The sequence below is a fragment of the Amblyomma maculatum genome, chromosome 5 (genome assembly GCF_055883805.1).
Source record: "Amblyomma maculatum isolate TAMU_Amacu chromosome 5, ASM5588380v1, whole genome shotgun sequence".
Taxonomy (NCBI): Eukaryota; Metazoa; Arthropoda; class Arachnida; order Ixodida; family Ixodidae; genus Amblyomma; species Amblyomma maculatum.
The window spans coordinates 59,577,866-59,602,389 of record NC_139348.1 but is presented as its reverse complement, the minus strand read 5'-3'; the positions used below and the strand labels follow the sequence as shown (position 1 = coordinate 59,602,389).

At 46.0% G+C, this 24,524-nt stretch overlaps 1 protein-coding gene across 3 annotated transcripts in view; it reads left to right on the top strand.

Moving 5' to 3' along the window:
- Nucleotides 1-22,729, top strand: part of Dic1 (Dicarboxylate carrier 1) — a 63,361-nt gene extending 40,632 nt beyond the window's left edge. For all 3 annotated transcript variants that reach the window (XM_084603752.1, XM_084603753.1, XM_084603754.1), the window contains exons 8-10: nt 11,383-11,463; nt 14,366-14,422; nt 17,120-22,729. In XM_084603752.1, the coding sequence (XP_084459878.1) occupies nt 11,383-11,463; nt 14,366-14,422; nt 17,120-17,227 (246 nt within the window). In that variant the 3' untranslated portion in view covers nt 17,228-22,729. The remainder of the gene's footprint in view (nt 1-11,382; nt 11,464-14,365; nt 14,423-17,119) is intronic.
- Nucleotides 22,730-24,524: the final 1,795 nt, after the last annotated feature.

Here is a 24,524-nt window from a genome sequence, read left to right as displayed (position 1 = left end):
CAATTCTGCAGATATCATTGATAATGTCGAAGGTATTAGCTATACTCCGTAATGCTCGGACTGCTTGGCTTGATTCTGTATGCAAGATCAGAATGGTCAGGGGTGCAGCATATAGGCTGTCTGCTAATGTAGACAAACCGTCGCGAATGGCAACGAGCTCTGCTATTAGAGAAGAAAGGTGCGTTGCTTTTGTTCTATATGAACATATGTGGCGTATTTCAGGAAGAAATGGAGAAATGAGGGTAGTATGTAAAACCTCGTAGTCAGTGCTTGCGTTTACGTAAGCTTGAAGCGCCCCTGTAGTGTCTGTGTAATGATCGGGCTCCGCTTCTTGCACCGAATGTTGAACTCGGCGCTTTTCTCGTAGCGAACGGTTCTTTGTCATCTGTGCCCGATTCTGTGGAGGTTCCATTGCTCCAAGCAGCGTACAAGACGAATCAAAATAATGCGCTAATGTAGACGCTGCAGGAATAGCTTCACGCTTCAGGTAGCGCGCTGCACGACGCTGCTCGACGAGCTCATCAATGGTGTTCAGCTGGGCCTCCGCTTGGAGAGTGGGAATGGATGTCAGGCGAGGGAGGCCAGTGATGGCTCACATTGCCTCTGTATTGGCTGCTTCCATGTGGTCCTAATCTCTTGATGTGAGACGTTGAAATTGGGCTTGATAGACAAGCCGAGGCTGTAACACAGATCGCACTAACGTCCGAGCCATGTTGCTGCAAGCGCCGCATGTTTTCTGGGCTATGTGCCGAAATAGGTGCAGTGTACTAGCGGCTTTCTGTCGGCAAGATCGAACCCATGGCGCTGCTGAACCAGAACTGTCCAGTTCGACACCAAGGACTCGCATCGACGAAGTGGTAGTGAGCAGATGCCCGTTCAATGACAGCTATAATGGCACTTGTAAGAGCCTGCGTCTATCCCATCGGTTTGTGATAGACAAAAGTTTGTCTTTTCTACTGAGAGGGCGACGCCAATTTTCATGAACCACTCAGATGTCTTGTCAAGAGCCGTCTGAAGGCTTAATTCTTGGCGGCTTAGATCCGTGTGTAGTGACCATACTGCGACGTCGTCTGCATACATCAGATAAAATATGTCCCGAATGGTTGCTAGTTGCCAGGCCAAAGGTAGGAGCGTCATGTTAAATAGTATCGGTGCTAGCACAGATCCTTGAGGCACACCCCTCTTTATGCTGAGTGTCCAACACGTTCTTTACCAATCCTTATGGAAATAGATCGGTCTTCTAAGAATGATCTTACAAAGTTACATACTCTGGGTGGGAAATGTAGCCAGCGTAGAATGGCTAGAATCGCTGGGTGGCTGACATTGCCATAGGCCTTGTGGACGTCCATTGTTGAAATGGTCCGGATTTTGCAGGATCGTCCTCTCAATAGTACCATATTTGAAAGTTGTTCCAACCCATCTTCAGTGCCCAAATGAGGGCGAAAGCCAATCTGAGCTGGATGGTACCAGTTGTATCTTTCAAGCCACCATGACAGGCACATAGCTAACGCGTTCTAGTAGCTTGCAAAGTGTGGATGTAAGCGCTATTGGGCAACGGTTGCTTAACTTAGTGGGAGGCTTCCCGGGCTTAGGGATTGGCACCACCTCAGCGTGTTTCCAAGGGGTCGGGACATCTCCAGAGGTCCAAATTGTATTCAGGGCCTCAAGCAGCCACTCTAGAGCTGGTTGGTCAATATTTTTAAACACTTCGTATGTCAGGCCATCCGGCCCCGGAGCTTTGCGCGGTTTCGTTTGGTCAGTAGCTGGAATAAACGGAGTTCTGAGTTTCTGGAGTTCACGGAGTTTCTGAGAAGAAAATGCCCAAGTATAAAGCCTTGACTCTGCCAAAAGGTGTGCCTGACTGAAGAGGCCGAAAAATGGACGAGGTACAAAACGCAGCTGGCAGAAAAACACAACGTGCCTCTATCAACCCTTTCGACTACAGTAGACTCCCATTAGGGCGAGCTCGCTTAAGATGAACCCTCGGTTAAGATGAACAGTGGAGGTCGTTTGTTTGGTTCCCCATAGAATCAATGCAAAAAAAATCCGCTTAAGATGAACACTTTGTAATCGCTAATCGGTTAAGATGAATTTTCACGGCCGGCCGCACCCCACCCGCGCAGCTTACTCGACCGTCCGAGCAGCGCTTCAGCAGGAAAAAAAAAAAGCTTTTCAGTGCCACGACCATCCGTGCCGCCGACGCATGCAGACCCAAGCACGTCGGCGTCGGAAATGCGATTCTACGAAGGCAGAAGTGCCGCTGCTCGTCCTCTCCCACCGTTCCCCCGCTCACTCCTTCTGTCCTCGCAGTAGGAGTAGGTTCGCGTTTCGCGTTGCGCCGGCTGTCTTGGTACGACCTCGGACAAGGATGAAACAGAGCGCAGAGAGGAAGAGAGGGAGAGAAAAAAAAACAACATGCGCGGCCCGGCCAGCAAAACTAGCGAAACGCGGGAAAAAAAAAACGGTGTGAAGAAAAAGCAGCCAATGACGTTTCCCAATGGCGCGATCACGTGATAGTGTCGTCATGCCAGTGCTACTGAGCTCCGCACCTTTGCTGACCGCCAACGACGCCTACTACGCAGTGCACAGATCCATTGTTCATGGCGGGTGTGCGCGTCGTGCCCCGCAATTTTCTACTAGGCTGTACGCTGTCACCTCGTGGTGTCTGCTGTTTGTTTTCGTGCGTGCCGTGTTCGCCGTGTTGCTACCTTGGCTAGTCGGCCAACAACTCGAAAAAAGCCGCTTGAGCTTCGTGAGAAGGCCGAAGTTTTGACCGAAGTTCGCGCCGGCCGGCTTTCAAAGACTGAAATAGCGTGCAAGGTCGGCATCGCGAAAAGTACCGTGAGCGGTATCGTGAAGGACGAAGTGCGGATTACCAGTGCTTTGGAAGATGGTGAGTTTGCGCCGAAGTGGAAGAGGATGCGCACAGCTATGCACAAAGACCTTGAAGACGTTCTGCTTGCCTGGGTGAAGAGAGCGCGCAGTGCGAATTTGCCAGTGAATGGAGTGCTACTGAAAGCTAAGGCGGAAGAAATTGCCCTGCGACTGAATGTCGAGTTTGCGTGTAGCGATGGGTGGCTCGACCGTTTTCGGAAAAGGCATGGACTGGCCTTTCGTTGTGTTGTCGGCTAGGCCGCTGCAGTGGATGAAGCGGTCTGCAGCGAGTGGAGGCAGAACAAGATGAATGAACTCATGGACGAATATGACCCTCAAGACATATACAGTGTGGACGAAACTGCGCTTTTCTACCAGCTACTCCCAAATAAAATGCTCGCATTTGCTGGTGATGACTGCGTGGCGGGCAAACGGAGCAAGCTTCGAGTAACGGTCCTCGTGGGCGCAAATATGACTGGGACTGACAGACTAAAGTTGCTGGTGATTGGCAAATCTAAAGCACCAGGCTGCTTTAAAAACATAAAAACGCTGCCGGTAACGTACATGGCTAGTTCAAAAGCGTGGATGACGCAGGCACTTTTCGAGCAGTGGCTTCAAGAGATGGATTGCCACTTCCAGAGACAGAAGAGAAAAGTCCTTATTGTTGTTGACAACTGTCCCGGACACGGCCACGTCGCCGGACTTCATGCCATCCGACTGGAGTTTCTACCAGCGAATACAACGGCGAAGCTGCAGCCTATGGACCAGGGAGTAATAAGTAGCTTGAAGAGGTACTATCGTCGCTCTGTGCTGCAAAGGATGCTGATTTGCATGGAGAGCAGTAAGGAGTACACAGTTAACCTGTTAAGTGCTGTCCACTTACTGACGAGCGCCTGGGAGCAGGTTACTCAAGCCACTATTGCCAATGCCTTCTGCCATGCAGGATTTGTGGCGCTTAGTGATTGCTCAGTGCAGAGTGACTGCGATACTACGATACTACAGTACTGCGAACTTGGAGGATAGAAGCATTGTTTCCGCGCTGAGCAGTAAGGGTGTGTTCATTGACATCAGTGCGTATGTCAGCATTGACGAAAGTGTGGAAACGTGTAGGGCTGACACACTGGACGCACTGATTGAAGAAGTGCTTGACCTACCATCGGAAACTGCTGCTGAAGATGACAGCTTGAATGTTATGCCTGAATCTGCACTAGTTACCTGTGATGCAGCTGATGCCTGCCTAGACACTTTAGTGCAGCTTTTTGAACAGTGTGAGGGCACTGAAGGGTATCTTCAAAAGTTAAGCAAGATGTCTGCTTTTGTAGCAGGCTGTCGATTTTCACGACAGACACAAAAAAGATAACAGACTGGGTAACAGTCAACAATGCCTGATGACTTACTACTGCAAAGTGTAGTGGACAATCATTAGTCCAATAAATGCTTATATTGCAGTTTATTTTCCTGAAAAGTCATTTTATTCATTTGTTCTCATATACGAGGTATTTGGACACACTCTGCATGCTCAAACATCATTTTTGGAAGCACTCCTGATTAGACGAACTTCTGATAAGAAGAACGGTTTTCATGGTCCCTTGGAGTTCGTCTTAAAGGAAGTCTACTGTATCTTAAAAAGCAAAGCGAAGGTTCTCGAAGCTTACGGAAAGACCGATTCGGTGAAGTGAACAAGAATTCGTTTTCCAACCTACCCGGACGTTGAAGGCGCTCTACTGAAATGGCTACAGCATGTAAATGCAGCGCACGTACCTGATAATGGCACGCTGCTACGCAAAAATGCCAATGAGCTTGCCCTGCGGTTGGGCCATGAGGAATTTAAGTGCAGCAATGGCTGGTTGTGCTGATTTAAAGACCATAACAACCTCGCATTCGTGACAGTGTGCGGCAAAAGTGGGAGCGTTGACACAAATGTTGTCGAGCAGTGGAAGGCACATACACTGGCTCCACTGCTTCAAGAGTATGCAGAGGATGATGTCTACAATTTAGGCGAAGCTGCATTGTTCTACAAAATGCTTCCAACAAAGATGTTTGCACTAAATGATGCGGTTGTCAGCGGAAAAAACAATCGAAGGACAGGATAAATGTACTGTTCGGAGTGAATATGTCCCGCAGTCATGAGCTCCCACTGCTAATCATTGGGAAAGCTGCAGAGCCTTGATGCTTCAAAAGTGCGCGACTCCCTTCCAAGGACGATGTGCTTTATAAAAGCAACCGAAAGGCCTGATGGCAGCAGCACTTTTCGAGGAGTATGTGTGCCACCTCGACCGCAAGTTTGCTGCATCGGGGCGGAGAGTGGTTTTCATTGTGGACAACTGCCCAGCCCACGGTGATATCCAGAATTTGGAGGCGATTAAGCTTAATCTTTCTGCCACCGATTGTGACCGCTACATCTCAGCCCTTGGACCAAGGAATCATCCTGCATGCAAGGAAGATATATCGCTACCATCTGTTGAAAAAGATCCTCCTCTGCTATGACAACGGCAAAGAATATTCTGTGGATTTTTTAGGTGCCATTTGTTTAATTTCGTACACCTGGAAGCAAGTAAAGGGTGATCTCATTCAGCGCTGTTTCAAGCAAGCTGGGTTTTCTAAGTGTGAAGATGCCGGTTTGCCCAATGACGGTTGCAATGACTTGTCTGATCATCATCATCATCATCAGCCTGATTATACCCACTGCAGGGCGAAGGCCTCTCCCATATTTCTCCACTTAACCCGGTTCTGTGCTAGCTGCGTCCACTTGACCCCTGCGAACTTCTTAATCTCATCCGCCCACCTAACTTTCTGCCGCCCCCTGCTACGCTTTCCTTCCCTTGGAATCCAGTTTGTTACCCTCAGCGACCATCGGTTATCCTCTCTTCGCACTACATGTCCTGCCCATGTCCATTTCTTCTTCTTAATTTCTACTAGAATGTCGGTAACTTGAGTTATTTCTCTGACCCACTCTGCACGCTTTCTCTCTCTTAATGTTACCCCTACCATTTTTCGTTCGATAGCCCTCTGGGTTGTCCTCAACTTAAGTAGAACTCTCTTGGTTAGCCTTCACGTTTCAGCCCCATAGGTGAGTACAGGCAAGATGCAACTGTTGTATACTTTCCTCTTGAGTGATACCGGTAAGCTGCTAGTCATAATCTGCGAGTGCTTGCCAAATGCGCTCCATCCCAATCGTATTCTTCTTGTTATTTCCTTTTCGTGGTCCGGATCTGCGGTTACTACCTGTCCTAAGTAGACATATTCGCCTACTACTTCCAGTATTTCGCTACCTAATGTAAACTGCTGTTCCTTCCCGAGGCTGTTGAACATTACCTTAGTCTTCTGCATATTGATTTTCAAGCCTACCTTTCTACTTTTCCTGTCTATGTCATCAATCATTATTTGTCTGATACTTGTCTGATACCGCTAGTATATTAGACAATGAAGGGAAAGCACTTTGTGTGTGCTTGAATGATATCGCTGAAGACGACGGCAGTTGCAATTTTATGGACTACATGAATGCAGAATGTGATGTACAAATGTCATATGCAGACTTCGAAAGTGAGATTTCTGACAGAGGACATTCCGAAGACGATGATCCTGATGCTGAACCCGCGCGTGCACCTGCTTTAGCTGCGGTCATAGAGTCACTAAACATTGTGCACATTTTTGTGGAGTGTAGTTGGAGTAACAGTGTGTAACTGTGATATGCTGTGCATTGTTAGTCAAGTGGAGGACATGACTTACGGTGCTGCGAACTACTGCACCAAGCAGTCACGCATCAATGACTACGTCAAGTAAACATCTAAATAAAGGGGCTGTATTGATGCACCAAGGTATCGTGCAATTATTTTTCACTTTTTTTTTCATTTTTGCTAATTTGAAACTCCAGTTAATGCGAAGGCTTTTCGCGGTCCCAAGTACTTCGAATTAACGAGGTTTTACTGTACCTTCCTCATTAAAATAACTGCTGTTTCCTCTAAACTTTGTACGCAGAAAAAAAAGCTTTTACATGATGCAGCCAATTGGAGGGTTACTCGTTTAGTAGTACTAGTTATTTGGTCCCAATTGTCATGGGCAAAATTTTGCAAGATGCCAACATTGAGCAAGAGGGCCGCGTGTTTCTGGCAACCGTGAGCAGCCAAAAGCGACCACTAGCCCCAAAGTTCGAAAAAAGCCTAGCCTTACGCGCAACAAATGCTCAGACCGTACTTCAGGTGAACATATACAACATGGATGCGCCTACTCATCACCCACCATAGCCTCGGCCATATCATTGCCGCCTAGTGACACCAAAGCAGCTTTAAAACAGTGCTGCGGTGTCTCGGAAAGTTGTCTCCATGACTGTACATTCCTCAGTTGCTTTTACCGTTTGTAAGCTGAGGCTACTATAAATGGCCCATTGGCCCATTCATAACAAAGACTTTGTAGGAGTGACAGTGTTGTCACAGTCCTCGAAGCACGACTGCTGCAGCCAGGGTGGAACGTGGGTTTTATCACCAATTACCACTTGTAAACGTTGGTCACCGTGTGGAATTCAACCCATGCACAGATACCGGTCCAGAGCTTATAGTTTATTTGCCTCGTTCTGTATCACTTTCAGTTGTCTAACAGTGGTTATGGCATTAGACTTCCATTCACAGTGTGGAAAGTGTATGAGAACTGGGCTACAGTTGCTCCTTTGTTGTTATAGTTTACTAATACACAGGTGCCAGCCTGTGCCAAGTGGTGGGACGCTAACTGAATACGCAGGTGTAAAATCGTTCTCTTTGCGTTCCTCTGGTGACTTGAGCCGAACTTCAGCAACACAGGGACAAGCGATGACCTTTTCACTGCACGATTAAAAAATTCATTTATGTTTGCTTCAGACATTGACCCGTGCATGCACCATCCAGGGAAAGTGCGGAAGTTTTGGTTTGGTGCGGTTTGTGGTTTAGTTTGTGGGGTGTAGCGTCCCAAAGCGACTTGGGCTATGAGAGACTCAGTAGTGAACGGCTCCGGAAATTTGGACTACCTGAGAATCTTTAAGGTGCACTGACATTGCACAGCACACAGACGCCTTGCTTTTCGCCTCCACCGAAAAGCGGCTGCCGAGGCCGGAATTGAATCCCGCATCCTAGGGGACAGTAGTCGAGCGCCCTAACCACTGCACTACCATGGCGGGGAGGAAATACAATGTAGTTCAATAGAGTGTATACTCCGTTTCATACATCAAGTGCAACACTGCCAAAGCTACAGCTCTTGTTTGCACTCTCCGCATCCGCGATGAAAAATAGTGCCTGCTCTTGACGAGAGGAAATAATAGTTATTTTGTCTGCAAGCCTAATACTAGGGTCCCTAGAAATATCGCTAGTCTGTCGTCCGCCGGCCGCGACGGAGGCGGCCGCTGAATGATCGCTGCGGTGGCGCTGCGGTGAAGCGGAGTGCCACTGCCGACGGAGCAGACGACGCGCGCGCCCGTGCGCTTCGAAATGCATTCGCTGCATGCTCATTGTCAGGTGTCTTGTACATGCGATGCCGCTCTTAAGTCTTCGATTTCAGTTTAGTCGTAATATTGAATTCGCAGCCGGGTTGTTGCCATAACCACAGAGACGATGTTTTTTTTTTTTTTTTCTCGTGAGCGAAGTTTTGCGCGCATGCCTCTGAGCCGATGTAAAAACGAAGCTGCTTTTTATACCCTATTATCCTGCTGAAGCTACCGCCGTGCCGTATTGTAATGAAGACTACTGAGGATTTTGTGCAAACAATTGCGCTTGCATGGAGGACTATACCAGACGCACATTCTAGGCTCCAAGGACCATGTGTGCGAGCAACAGAGCGCTGTCTCCGGCGTTTTCATTCACGCTATAGTTTCATCCTAACTTCTTCGGACGTTTAGCTAAGTTATAACACGTATGTAGAACTGGAAACTTTCGGATGCATTCACAATTAAAGCACACAAGATGGGAACCCGAGCCCTTCAAATCGCATCGCGCTTCAGGCAAACTGCTGATAGGCATTCTTTGGTGCTTAGGAAGCCTAGTAGCCACTCATCAGAGTATGTCATCACTTTTGTTGACTTGCGTTTTGCAACCTCTAAAACATACTTTAACAGCCAACTGTTAGTTGAGAGGAAGGGCACTAACACTTCTTTCAAACGCTGTGCTTGAAAGGTGTTCATTTTCATTTTTTATTTCACCTAGAGCTTTTACCAGCTTTGCCACCTTGTCCTTCGTACGACAAACTGCTCGAGATTTAAAATTCTGTTTCTTAATTTTTTCTTCTTCTTGGCAGGGTGTTCTGAGTTAACTTTCGCAAGTATTTGCAGGCTATATGCATGCTGCATCAGAAATAATGGTACAGTTCTTCGCAAATTAATTAACGCCCATTGTAGGAGGGAAAGGTCTTGGTAATAGGCTTCAATCTGCTGCCAGGACACAAGCTGAGTTTCGCAATGTCCTGAAGAAGATTAATTACCTCTTCTGTCGACTTTACAGCTATCTCCTTGACTGTTTCCTCGAATGCACACAGCAGCATTCATGGTAGCTTCACCTGTATCACTGCGATAGAAGAGAACTCGCCGATTTGCGTAGATTGCCTCCGAAGATTCGTCCTCGCTTGAGTGGCAGTATGCGAATGTTAATTGCTCAACATCAGAAAGATCGACATTTGTCCCCAGTGGCGGTGGCATGCAGCTTTCTGCATTTCTGGAGCAGACTCGTGTCACACGATCCACCACCGCTGTATTCTTCAACTGGCTCCACTGATGCTTCAGGATCAGTGCGCTTTTTTTCTTTCTCTGCAGGTCTCCCTGCTGACTGTTTTTGCTCGTATAAGTTGCGCTCCTTTCTCTTGAGAGGCAGGGGTTGCAACAAGTATTTTGGAGTGTCAGGAAACAGCGTTGAGATGGTATCCTTCTTGAGTTGCATAACATCCCGGGGAATCTCAATTATCTTTACCTGTCTTAAAACTTCGCTCAGTAAAGCAGCTAGGGTTTGAAGTGTCGCTCACAAACGTCGACACTAGCATCGTGTTACAGTAATGTGAGGGCAACCCCGATCCGGATCCTCCGATATTTATATCAACGTCCAGGATTTCCTGTCTGCAACTCACAAAGTAATGAGGAAGATATTCACCACTTGTGGGTTTGCCCGCCACTGAAGCCGACAATATCGGCACCTGACAGCAGTGGGCCTTTCGCCGAGCAACCCCTCTTCGTACATTGCTTGCACGCAAGGGCCTTATCATCGTTCTTTCTTGAACTTTATTAGAACACAGCCAACCTGTTTTCTTTCATTTATTACGCCTTTTAATTTTTGTTTTACATATTCCTTTATGCCCTAGCTGAGGCAATAAACAATGTTATTGCCATCGTGCTTGATATGTTGCGCTCCCACTCTTGCCTCTTCCCTGCGTCTTTCGGTGTCCTGAAGAGAGAACATTTCACCTTGCACGAGCGCTACCCGCTCTTGCACCCGGGCAAGAAACACGTGCTATCACGCTTACCCCGTCTGGACATGACGCGATCACATATCCATAAAAAAGGCACACTTGCACACATGCTAGCTAATTTGGACGCATTCCGGCTCGCGAGCGAAAAGAATTGCACGTGGCGCACGAGCCTTGCCACGGCACCAACGGATCAGCGCGGCGCAGACTCGCAGTATACGGCACAACCGTCACAGCACCACGTACACAACGCGACCACGCTCCGAATGCGTGCAGCGCCCCCTGCGCTTTCATCCGGGAAGCGGCCAACCGGTTCCGTAGGGAACCCCGCTCGGACGGCAGACTAGCAAATACTTCTAGAGACTCTACTAATACCTCTTACATTTGCCATCAACTTCATAAAGAGCACCTTTTTTAGGGAGAAAGATCCGATTCAGTGAATTTGTACGTTTTCTATGTCATTCTTGTTCGTGTCGCGTTTTCGCTGCACCGCAACCTTGCCAACTGTGCCACTAGATGGCGCTGGCTGTGCCCTCCGCGCTGCGCATCTCTTTTTGAGAAAATGGTTCTTCGGTGCTCATTTTTGCTATAAGATCTGCACTGTGAAGATGTCTAGGCATGCGAAGCAAGTTATTGCAAACGTGTATGCTCAGAATAGAGCCCGTTTCCGCAGGAACCACACGGCCACAAAATGAGCGCATAGTGATACGCCTCCTTTTTTTTTTTCTTGAAGACTACTTGCATAACTATTGCTGAGTTGCACCTGATGTATGAAACGGAGTACAATTGTAGGCCATTTGGTGGGTGGTCAAATGGAAACAAACCCGTAGAAACGACAGGACGGAGGCCTGTGTTGGTGCCTTCTTTCTCTCCTGTCGTTACGGTGGGTTTGTTCGTTAGAATTTTGCGCCCATTGTTCGACAAAAGCTGCCTGCCTCCAGTTACCTTGCTTACTGTAGGGATTGCGATAGAACATATGCATTCCGCATTGCAGTCTGCAGCAGTTTTGATTTGTTTCTTAAGTGGTCCGATTGTGTCTTGTCGACGCTCTTGCCTTCACAGCACGAGTAAAAGAGTGCTTTTCTCTCTGCTTTGCAGGCGGGCATCGCTACGACATTGACGCAGCCCCTGGATGTCATGAAGACACGCATGATGAATGCTAAGCCCGGCGAATACAGGGTGAGCATTGGGCTCTCTTCAATGTCTGCGCATTGTGGTGAAGTCAAAACCAGCCAGGCTGAAGTATTTTTTTTAATTTTTTCTAATTTTAGCTGGACCAGCCTCTTTTTTGTTATCTGAGCAGGGCCCGTATTCCGAGTTTGCGTCGTTATCAGAGGTGTTACTATTTCCCTGGCCTCGAGTCAGCTGAATAGTGGAAGCACTGGAACTGGAAGTGATAGTAACATCTGGTTTCGACGTTTCCATCATTTTGATGACTGGAGGTGTGGGAGATAGCGACACTTTCGATAACGGCACAGGCTCAGAATACGTACAGTCAAACCTCGATACAAAAAATATGCATATAACGAATTATTGGATATATCAAACTTGTCCGAAGTATTTTTGTCAAACATGTATTTTTAACTTACCATAGCGAACGCGGTTCGGCATAAAACTGATATAACGAACTTTGCGACGCCAAGCACTGCTTCACTTTAATAGCAGAAGGCAGGCTTCGTTGCACTACAAGTGTGTTATGTGGCGCAGCAAACGTTCCGGACTACCTCGCAGGCGCTGACAGTGACACATGCCACGGCGGCTTGAGAGTAGACAGCCAAAGGAAATCGTTTGCATCTCACAATCGCTGACAGTGCCACTTGAGCAGCGGTGGCAGCGGAACGATCGAATGTTGCTTTTGCCCTTTTGCGTCTTTTGTGTTTCAGTGTTAGCAGCGGCGTGGTCGTCATAGCGTTCTGTGAAAGTTGCGTCGGTGGTTGTGTAGAGTGTGGTGCGCGGGTCTGTGTAGTACTGTGATGGCGGTGAACGTGAAAAAAAGAGCAGCACTGGCGTTAAAGACCAAGCTCGAGATAATTCAGCGTGTGGAGAACGGCGAAAAGAAGTGCGTTCTTGCGGACTTTTGGCATCCCAAGGAGTACTTTGAGTACCATTATCAAGAACAAAGCTGTCATCAAGGCACAAGCACAAGAGACCACACGGACAAGTGCACAGTGTCTTCGTCCCCCTGCGTCCGGCAACAAGGAGAAGGCGCTCTACAAATGGTTTTTCGAGATGTCGGAGCTTGAAACATACCGGTGTCAGGACCGATGCTTCAACAAAAAGCGAAAGACTTTGCTTGTATCCTCGATGCAGAAAACTTCGTCACCAGCTCCGGATGGCTGCAAAGGTTCAAGGCACGCTGTGACATCGTAGGCAAAACGAGCTCTGGTGAAAGTGAGACGGTTAACTGCGAGTGCATCAAAAAGTGGTTGGAAGAGGAGTGGCCACAAATCCTTGCAAAATATCAGCCCAAGGACATCTTCAATGTGGACGAAACAGGCCTATTTTGGCAGATGTTACCCAGGCATACTCTTGACGCGCGTGGAGAGCCGTGCCATGGCGGGAAGTAAGGAAAGGCTCAGATCACTGTTTTGCTTGCCGCCAACATGGACGGCACTGTGAAGCTGCGACCCTTCGTCATCGGGAGAATTAAAACGCTGAGATGCATGAAACGGGGCCGCATATTCCCCGTAGAGTATGCTTCCAACAAGAAATATTGGACGATGTGTGAACTTTTTGCGAAGTGGCTGCATGCTTTGGACTGCGAGCTCGTGCGCGAGGGTCTCAAAGTGTGCGTCCTCGTTGATAACTGTACCGCAAACAACACAGATGTCACACTCAATAACATTGAAGTTTGCTTTCTTCCGCCTAACACTACAGCCAAGCTGCAGCCTTTAGATCAGGGCGTCATCAGGGCCTTCAAGACAATTTACAAGAGGAGACTGACACTCTTCTTCGTAGGAAGCAGGAGTTGAAGATTGACTTGCTAGGAGCAATCCAGAGGCTTAAAGCAGCATGGGACAACGTGAAAGGTGAAACGATTGCCAACTGCTTTCGGCACGCAGGTTTTGTTCCAGCAGAGGCCCATGCAGCAAGTGATGATGTTGACGATGCCTACGAAGCAGAAGCAGAGCTCCTCGAGCTCGATGAAGCCTGGAACGATTTTTCTTGTCATGTTGGTGACATGCCCACAACAATAACTGTAGATTTCGTAGGCGGCGACGACATCGCACGGACCACGGCTGTATTGACGGACACGGAGGTTTCTGAACATCCCGCAGACGAAGCTCAGGCTGACATTGCAGACGATGAGAACGTTCAGACTTCACTGGGAGCGCTTGCTGCGTTAGATTTACTGCGCCGCCAGTGCATTGCTATTGAGGGCAGTGGGTTTGCCCTTGTTGAGTGTTTGCAAACTGTGGAACAGGGCGTGATACGGAATGCGATCAACACAAAAAAGCAGGCCACAATAATGCAGTTCTTTGTGCCTAAATAAGTAAGCACCCTCCGAGTTGCTGTGTCTTCTCTGATTGAATTTTGCTGCTCTTGAATTTATTTTCTACGGAATTTTATATTACGAATTATGGATATAGCGAACTATTTTCCGAATTTTTAACTGTTCATTATAACGAGGTTTTACTGTACAACTTTTTTTGCTTAGAAATTTTGTCATCTTAAATTTCGGTCTCCTTCTGGGAAAGCGGCTTCCTCCACTGGGGTGCGCTTGCTCGGAATTTTATGGTATACCGGAGTGTGAATGGTTTCCTGTGTTAGTACTTTTAAGCTCTCTAGCATCAGAGCACAGTGTACAGGTGCACTCCATTCATGTTGTAGCGCCAAGACGATGCAGGCAGGCAGGCTGTCTTTCTATGGGAGGGCGTGTGGAATAAATAAACGCTCGTATAGAATGCACATTTGTGTCCGCAAGAGGTAGTCCTTGCCTGTGACTTTGTTATTGCCACTTATAGTGTTTGTGTTTTCTCTGTTGCTGTGACTTTGGCGTGCTGTGCACTTCTTTTGTGTGATAGGCATTTTTTCTGTGTTTTGCATTTCTCCCTGACCCTCCTGACCCTGCGTACACCAGAGTATACTGCACTGTGCCCTAGAGACAAAGAAATTGGGGCTCCTGGCTTTCTTCAAGGTGAGTGTTTTCACCACACGACCATTGTTCCAGAACTAGCTTTTCAGTGTTGGTTTGGTTCGTTGTTATTAAAACACCGCCTATCGGCATGCAGTGTTTGCATCGAGCACAAACTCTAAGCCTGCAATGCAAGCACTGAATGCTATTAGAGAGTAGACTGTGGTCACAAGGCTAACACCCCTTACAGGGCGCTATCTGGATGCATCAAGCTTTAAGGGAACCAAAGTCTTGAGGAAGGCTTCCTGTGTGCAGGTATCCAAGTTAAGCTTTAGAGAAGACATGGTACTGTGTTTAAATTTTTAAATTCGCAGGACTGACCTTGGTTGATCTGCGAAGCTATTGGCACACGTGACTTTGCAGCATCAAATTTATTTATACTACAGTCAAACCCAGAAGGTATTCAAGGGTACTTGAATTTCATGGGGCCACGAAAGATCCGTATCGTCCAAAATTTTATATAATCGAAATGAACAAAATTCATGTGCACAGGCATGGCAGGTGCATTGATCAAAGCAAACCAAAATTCAAATCATGTAGATCATTTTACTAGCCCCAGTAATAAGCTGGAAGTTTTATGGATGGAGTTAAAGGCATCTCTGTCATTCTTGGAAAGGAGCACTATAGTTTTGTGCACTCAAGTGATGAAAAGGTGGTGTTTTATTTTTTTTTTTAATTTCATTTGATATTTTTTAGCTACCTAGTAGTTTTAAGGTTCCTGGCTTTTCTTCGTTGCCTGCAATTTTTTCCTGCTATGATCAAGGGGCTTTGACAAGATTTCCAGCAGAATGCCATCCGAGATGGTTGCCTTCACAGACACTGCCCTTGACGATGACTGGAACTCCGTCTCAGTGCTAGTCGACGGGCCCGGTAGAGCAAAGCAAGATATATACAAGCAGAGTAGACGCCACGATAGCGGAGCAAGCAGCGATCGTGCGTTAGTACAGACATGAAGGTGATCATCAGTGACAGCAAATCGGCAGTAAGGAATTTCTGCAAAGGCAACCGAGCACTCATTATCCGGGGGTGACGCCGTCCTTGACCTAACTTTAACGTCGAGACGTGCGCAGCCTACAACGAGGTCATCAAGCACTACAAGTTAGGAAAGCGGAAATATCCACCCCCAGATAGGTCCCTCACATCCACATAGGCAGTCAGTCACCTGGCGCCGCCTGCAAGCAGAGAACATGTCTTTCAGAAGGAGATACCTCACGCAAACGGGAAATCCGGACCAATTATGCAAATTCTGTAACACTATAGGAACTCTAAAACATATCCTCTGGGAGTGCAGCCACTTCCCAGGCTACAGTCTACAGGCTACAGGCTACTAGCCCAGCAAGAGATACTGTTACAGTTTATTCAAGGAGGCAGAAGCATGGGAGACCGCGCTTCATAGCGAGGGCTCGGCGACACAGGCTAACATTGTCCGTCTAACATCCGAAGCGGCGAACCGCTTCGTCTACTAACTCCTGCCCCTTAGGGAGACATCGGGCTCCCTGGACGCCTGCGGGCGGTAAAGGAACTCTGGTGTCACCTCTTTCGGACGATAAAAGTTTTCACTACCATCACCAAAATTTCCAGCAAGCATCCTTTGCATCCCGATTGAATCAGCATCCCGACTGAATCAGAAATGAGTTTCTACGGCGTCTCTCATAGCCTGAGTTGCTTTGGGATGTTAAACCCCACAAACCAAACCAAACCAAACCAGAAATGAGTTTGTATTTCTTGTTCGCAGATATCAGGCTGTCCCGGGATTGACTTCTTGTGCTAGCCTTTGAACTAAATTTATTTTTTATATTCTTACGGTGCAATGTGGAGCAGAAGTGGCATTTTTGACCAAGTCTGGATTTTGATAAAGATGCTTTGAATTGTCATAAATTCCTAACTTCATTGCACACTCGAATACTATGAGCCTGTCTAGGCTCGTTTATTGCACTGAAAATGGTGGTTTCTGGTTGTTTTCAGAGTGGCAGCATTTGTGGTTATGTTTGCTAACTTTCTTTCCAGCACTTTCAGCCTTACTTAAAGTATGTGAAAAATATTCAAGTATATTAAAGAAATTTAAATTGCTTGCAAGAAAACAAAAAGTAGAGAGACTCTTCTCACCTCTCGCTGGACAGTGCCAACTGTACCACGGAAGGCATGAAAGAAAGTCTGAAAGAAGGAACAGATAAAGTGGGGTCGTAGCCAGCCAACTGTTGTTCGTTGACTTGTCGTCACATCATAAACTCTATGGATGTCTTTTGCATTTTGTTTCCATCAGAACATGGCTGCTGAGACTAAGACAACAAAGGTTTGAATGACCAGAGCTCTGCTGATATTGGACCTAAGAAATTTGATGCAAATTCGTGGTAGAGTAATAATTGGTTCATAGGAAAGGAAAGGTGCAGTATCAGTCACACTTGTTTCTGTGGACACCTGAACCGCGCCGTGAGGGAAGGTAGAAGTGAAAGTGGAAAGAGAGAAAGAGGAGCCGGTAGGGGAGGGCTGGGGAGTAATTTCGACCAACTGGGGATGTTTATACTGCACTGACATCGCACAGCACACGGACGCCACTTCGTTTCACCTCCATCGAAACTAAGTGGCATCCATGTGCTGTGCATTGTGAACGCACGTTGAAAGATCTCACGGTTGACATTTTTGTCCTTCACACCCAAGCCCCCGCTGAGTTGCTTTTGTTTTCTCCGCCTTTACTTCCAGGGCTACATTCCAGCCTTTGTCCGACTAGGGCCGCACACCATCCTGACCTGGGTCTTCCTCGAACAGATGCGGCTAAAGTTTGGCATCGTGCGTTACACGAACCACTGATGGGTCCACCGCGTTAAGATAACCACCCACTTGTGCCCGTCGATCAGCATTGATGAGCTGTTGTGACACACGACTTTGCCACCATCGCGGGTGTATTAGTGTGGGTAGGACGGATGTTCGATGCGGTTTAATGGAGGAAACTGGTGACGGCTGCGCAAAATGCTTGCTAGCTCTTTCAGCGAGTGTTTTCGTTGCGTATTTGTGAAAAATGATGCCTGCCTGGATCGCCTGGTCCCCTTTGCACCTTTGTTATCTTAACATTTCGAACTCTTCATTTTTAACCGAACGAACCCGGTTTTAGAAAATGACGTAATGGTCGCCGTTCAAAAGCATTTGGGCTTCATTGCGAACACTGCATTATCACCCCGTGTAGTAACATAAGACTTACATTTGTCGGAGTCCATGCTATGTGACGGTCAGCGAGATGCTTTTTCTGGCAGATATTGGTCATAATGTTTCTCGCGCGTTAGCGAGAGATGGTGGACGATAAATGTAAAGAATTTTGGGGTAGCATGGATGACAGTAAGGGAAGTGCGCTCGTTGTCCCATGCATTTATGGTGCGACAGCAATAGCCAGTCTGCTTAAGATTTCTCTACTGGCATAGAAGGAAAAACTTTGTCCATTTAAAAAAAAAAAAGAGAAAATATGTTAAGTGGTGGTGTGAATAAAACTTCTGTAAACTCATCAGTTTTCCTGCAGACTTTGTGGTTCATAGCTGTGTATCATGGTTGTCTCAAATTGCAGTGCTAGAACTGAGGTTTTCCCTTGGGTCTTGGTTGTTTCCAAGCCTATTTTGTTTGTTTACTGATTTAATCACCATAAATTTTATTCCTTGACATTTCGGCACCTGCAGCTGTTAGCATTGTATAGTCGCTCTTTATGAAGTACCGTGTTCAGAACTTCTGTCATTGCAGGTGCTGTGGATTTATTGTTTTAACAGAGAGGTTAGTATGAAGTTTTCAAACAACTAAGGCAACGTAAAGCGTCTGCACTCTGAAAACTGTGAACAAAAGTGGGGAACTGCGAAATACTAGTGCGGAGTTGGAAAGTTACGCTTTCATCTTCGGTGGCCGATAAGTGGCTTTACTTCCACCTGAGTGAACGTGTGCTTGGAATTGTGTAAGCCTCTTTTGTTCCATTTTTCTTTTGTGCATAGTAAGTAAGTTTCATTTACTTGATTTTGAACTTGGCACCTCTTTACTGATAAATTTTTCGACATTGTTTACTTCCTGTTATGTGCACAACAGTGTCTCCTCCATGTATCTAGTCAGTAATGAATGGAACTTTAATTTGCTCGCACAACGTGGGTGCATGTTTAACCTATGCATGATTACTGTTGTTAAAAAATTCTATTCATTATGAAAATTTTCAAATTTTTTTGTATTTATCGTATAGAACAACAGCAAGCTTGGTTTTTCCATTGACATCATACCTATATGTGTTGAGTGGCAGTGCATAACTTTGCACCTGATGACTGTATTTAAATGCTGATGTTTAGACTCTGTCACAAGTGCTTTATTGCAAGTGGGTTTGCGGTGTTGAACAAGTTATTTGGCTACCACAAGCAAGGCTTGTATTGAATTAACCCTGCATCAAAAGTGTTTAGCATATCTCTATTGTTGCTCTTAGTGAAGAGGTTAGACCAGTTTTTGCATTCCTTTCCTGTTTGTGAAACTGCTGTCGTGCTCGCCACTTGCATTGTCTGTACTAGTTTTTACTGACGTGATTTCGTCCGTGGTGTGTTGTACTTTGTTGTAACATAGGGCAGAGCTACGGTGCTCACAGCTTTTAAGAAGCCCCAAGTCTGAGACCGTGTTACACATTTAGTACCTTGCAAGACGCCATAGTGGAGGGCTCCGGAAATTTCGGCCGCTTGGGGTTCTTTAGGTGCACTGACATCGCACAGCACATGGACGCCTCTCTGTTTCGCCTCCATCGAAAAACGGCAGCCACAACCAGGATTTGACCCAGCATCCTTGGGTACAGCAAACGAGTGCTCTAACCATTGCATCACTGCAGCGGGGTCTATAACTATACCGGTTTACCAGGGAGCCGTGTATGAAAGAGCTGCACAGCCTTTGTTGTTAGTTTGTTATCCCAGGAGCAGAAGCATTTCATAGCACCCATGTACCTTGCATCTGCTGCAGAGAAATGTATAATGTGCACGGTCGCTGTGTGTGCGTATTGACTTCGTGTTTTACTTTTGCTGTAAATCGGTAGTGTTGAAAAGAACAGCACAAAACTCGTTTTGTTTTTGTACCTGATTTTGTATTGGCAATGCATTCTGCAGTTTTTAGGTTTGTTGAGTTTTTGTTATAGTACGCTCTTGCGTGATCTCTCACAGGAGACAGCTTTTGATTCGGTGATGAAATGCTGTCTTCTTTTTTTTTTTTTCTTTAAAGCTTGACAGCGAGATGACATGTATCTCATTGAAAGATCTTATGCACCTTTAAAGACAACGCGTTAGCAAAGGTTCCAGTATATGGAGCACTTTGAGTCTTGTCTTAGTGTGCGGTATATAGTGTGGGAAATCTGTAGGTCATGGTAGGTAGTGATTTTGGGTAAAGCTTTTTGTCATTTTGGCGAAAGCTTTTTGTCACTTGTGGTAAAGCTGAACTGCACATGCACGTTATGCATATGCAGTGCGAACATTGCCCAATGTACGAGCTTAGTGCCATAGCCTGCAGTTGTGTAAACTGTGCGAGAGGTCATTAGGGCCCATTCTTCTGGGCTACAAAAAGTCTATTCGAAATCAACAAGTTGTTTGTTGTATACAAAAGATAGAGGTTTTGGTTATCAGGCTTTTTTGCTATCTATGTGTGCGGTTAATGACGGAGTAAATAGCAAGTTAATGTCGGTGACATCGAGGCATAAAATGACAGCTGCTTTAAGTTTGCATGCACTAGATTTATAAGGTTCTTGTTAATAATAAGGGCAGTGCTCTAAAGATCACTGACATGTAAGCGTTGTTCTGTTATGGCATAATGTGGTCAGTGGTCCAGAGCATGTTTGTTCACAACTTGAGCTGAAAAGCATGCTTCAGTGGGCGACGTGGATTAAAATCCTCAGTTCCTGTTGGCCAGGAAGGATGTTGTAGTGCTTTGCTGATTCGTGGTTCAGCTCGAATTTGCCACTTGGGCTACATGATTAGTTTACTGGCTGAGGAAGCAGGCACTGGTGTCAATGATAATGTACAAGCGGACATTTAAAGAGCTGCCAATTATGTCTTGTTTAATGAACGGAAAGAATTTGACACAAACCTTGACTACAATCCACTGCCGTAGCTGTAAAAGCGTTATCAGGCATCAATCTCACAGAGTTCAAGGAAACCACGAAAGATTACTCCCTTCCATCTGGGAATGATTATTTGAGATCGAAGTCAGCTTGTGGCAGAAATTAGAGCGCTTCTGCTAAAGTGAAAAAATCGTGTTGGCAGTTTTTCTCAAAGTTGTGATTTGACAATAGTAATCATGAAGAGCATCAGTGTTCACCATTTGCTCCTCAGTAGCATGCATTGCATATAGAAAATTGTCTTTGATTGTATAATAGTGTGCACCAACTGCTGACCCTCCAGTAATATGGAATTTCTGAATCAATCATGTCACATCTTAACCTTTGCTTGTGTTCTTGATGTTTCTTAGACACAAAGAACTGGGGTGATTTTTTAGTTACACGATGGTTAAGGATTTGAAGTTTAAAGTCTGACAGTGGTTTGGCAATGCTGATTGTGGAGAGCTTTGCTATTTGGCTCACAATACTGGGCTTTTGAGATGGCCCTTTGTGGCATGCAAACTGTCTTTCAGTGTTTTCAAGTTTTGAAACTAGTGGGATTATAGGTGTGTAGTTTGACTTTGCTAGAACTGCTGTAGCATGCTCATATTCGAGGCGAGAGTTTAAAGAGAGGTTAAATACACATTACCACTCATTTAAGCTTTGAATGAGATGGGTGCTATATATTTGCCACATTCCGAGCAGGCACCTGACTGGCGGTCTATGCAGAAGTGGAAGAAACGAGGGCAGAAAGTAAAGTTGAGCACGAGACAGAAACCTAGAAGGATTAAGAGTAGAGGAAAAGTATAAAAGGTCATTTAGAAGAGCAGAACTACAGCATGGGATGGCAGTTTGAATGTTGCACTCTGATGCAACCATGCCATTTCTTGTCTTTCCATGTTGTGTGATAGGCATGTAGTTGTGGGCTACCTTATTGGCAGTATTACTTATCCAGCACAATTTACCATGCCTGCCAACAAGTGGCGGCTTGGTGGAGGTACAATGACCTCAAGAATGCAAGACTGTCATTCCTTATAGGAGCAATGTATTTCCTCTACCTTTGCTTCATTGTTTCTTTCTAGGTAACCTTTTTTTTTGCTTTCCATAAAGATGGCATAGCTGAGGTCTGTAGTTATCTGTTGCCAAGCTTAATCATTTGGTGGAGGGCAACAGAAACTGCTCCAAAGATGCTTGATTTGTCCGCTGTCTACCTTGCAGCAATGGCAGGCTAGTTTGGGCTACGTTCCGCAATTTGTTAACCAGATGATCTACTTGAACACCTGAAGCTCTTTGTTGACATTCTTGTATCTACTAGTTTCTTCATCACCGTTGCACTGATGCTTGCAGCATGTTGTTCACATCCAGAAAAGCAGAAGCTATATGTGGTGGTTACTAAATTTAATGAAAGCATACTATTGCCATTGAATTCCAACGAGGCTGGCCATATTCAGTATGTTCTCAGTCTCCTCTCGACTATAGCTCCTGTACGCCAATGCATGCTTGTTCGTTGAGCATAAAAAATAGGCTTAGCCATGGTATCTGTTAATGAATTTCATTATTGTTGCCCACACCACATTTACATGCATATGGGCACGACAAAATTTAACTTTGTTGTCCCTGAAAAAAATGATGTCCCTTTGACCTCTTGAAAGGCCTGTGTAAATGTGCAGCTGATGCTGATGCTCTAGTCGATAGCTAGGTCCTCATCGTGTAGACAGAGCCGTGACACTGTTTGTTGTGCAACGTTGTTGACATTGCAAACTGCCATGTCTATAGTATTGTTGCTGACAATGCGATTGTCGATGTCTCAGCATTTCCACGTCCGCCATTTGAGTGGTGACTGCAAAGAAAATCAAAGCCAGTTATACCTCTCGTCCCAAGCAAACTGTTTTTCAGATTTGTGAGATGTTTGCGAGTCAGCTGGGCCCACTGAAAGGTATTTCCAGCCGTAGTAAAAAGCCAGGTAGCTGTTGTTGCACCATAAACCTCTGCTTCTGTGAATTGTTGGTATTGTGAATTGAAAAGGCTTCCGTATATCTTTGAAAGAGTATCGGTGCTTATTTTTTTACATTTTCCTCTGGTTCTCCCTTAATTTTTTGTTCAATAGCTGAGGTGCTGGTGGGACGTTTCGATCACACATACTAAAAACTAAAGCTTGTTCATAAATGCCTTTATTTTTGTACAGTTCATGTAGCCTGGTTATGCAATAATAAATGTTTCAGTGGTGTTGATTGTTGTTGCTCATTAATCTTTATGACGAGCAGTCATTTGCATTTGGTCATGTGATTTGCTACCTTCTGGCAGTACATGCTTTTGAAAACGCTTGAGTATGTTTAGTCACGTTGCAGTGCTGTCATTGATTTACGTTCGTAAAGAGTGAAATTTTTGCAGTAGGAACAAACTGTTGAGACAAAAATTTTTCCTACTGTATACAATTTATTCTGTAGTGACCGGGGAGCAGGTTCTGTCTGCACTGAAAAGGAATGTATAGCGTAGCGCATACCACTTTACTGGACTCCCATATAATTATGCCAGGGGCCGGGTTCATCCTCGAGCACACCGCCTGCTGCCCATGCCCCCCCATCCCCTCCCCGGACGGATTGAGCTCATCTGGGTGCCTGCGCACTCGGGAAATCCCGGCAACGAGGCCGCCGACTCCTTTATTCGAAGGCGCATGCACTCGTTTGCCGAGTTCACTGCAAACTCCTGCGTCACTCCAGCCATCCCTCACTACCAGAGAACAGTAAGTCTGGCGTCGCCTGCAGACACGAACGCTGCCGAGACCAGCTCTACTGTCAAAATTTAAGCCGGTATCCCATATATGCACTGTGTGCTCCCACCCCAAGGCCACCCTTACCCACATTCTTTTACCCTGCCCGGCGTCTCCCCCGCTAGGCCGATGCCTCTCCGAACCTGGGAGGACTGGGAGACCTCGCTGCGGTCAGCGGACCCGGCCGCGTATTGCCATACCATATCCCATAGGCGCACTGGAACAGACGACGCTTTCAGCGAGTTAAACGGCGATTGTTGCTGAAAGATCTCTGTGAACGCAACCTAAAGGTAACATACACTCACTGTAAAGGGCGATTGTTGCTGAAAGATGTCAGTGAACGCAACCTAAAGGTAACATACACTCACTGAGGCATGAAATGATTGTGGGAAAGGTAATTGCTTAGTGTAACTGTTGTCATACCGATTGTTACTTAAAGGTGTCTATAAACGCAACGTAAAGGTAACCTACGCTCACTGAATTGCAGAATATAATTACAGTGAAGACAATTGAAAAAAAAAATATTCAGAAAAAACAATAAAACACAGGAGTCGAACGCACGTTTAAGTGGCTTCAGTAAAGAGATGCGTGGTGTTAATCCATTCAGCAACCAAAACGACGGGAACGGTGGGCTTCAAATATGTTCTTATTTGTTTAGACAATATATCCACTATTTGTCGCTTGGTGGCGCTGCTCAGAGGAATCACGCGCCAGAGCGTCGTCTGCTCGAGTGCTCCTACGGGATATGGTTTGCTAATAAGGGCCAGGCAGAAGATCGTCGTCAGTCGGGCCGCATGCGCCATGGACCAACATCACGAACGTTTAGATCGCGAGTGAGGTCATGCAGAGATCCAGGAGGCATATGTTGTTGTTGTTGTTGTTGTTGTCCAAATAACTTATGGCACATACCCACAGAGGGGGATCGGCCAAGAATTGGGTAGCAAAGAATTTTTTTTTTTTAATATACTTGCATTAAAAAAAAAAAAAAAAGATTTGAGGGGTAGAGCAAAGGAAACAAAGCGGGAAATAAGTGAAATATAAAATGAAAAGTGGTAACACTCACGGGAGATTGACACTACAATTTTAGAACAAGTGATGTTTAAATATTTAGCAAGGCAAACGATTTGAGTCCAGTAAAAAATTTTGCATGGCGGTAAACACAGACCTGTGACTGTGCCCAAGGATTGTGGCGCCAAATGATAACAATGTCGGGCTGCCTAAACTAAGGCCAAGCTGTTGCAATGGCCTTTCCATCA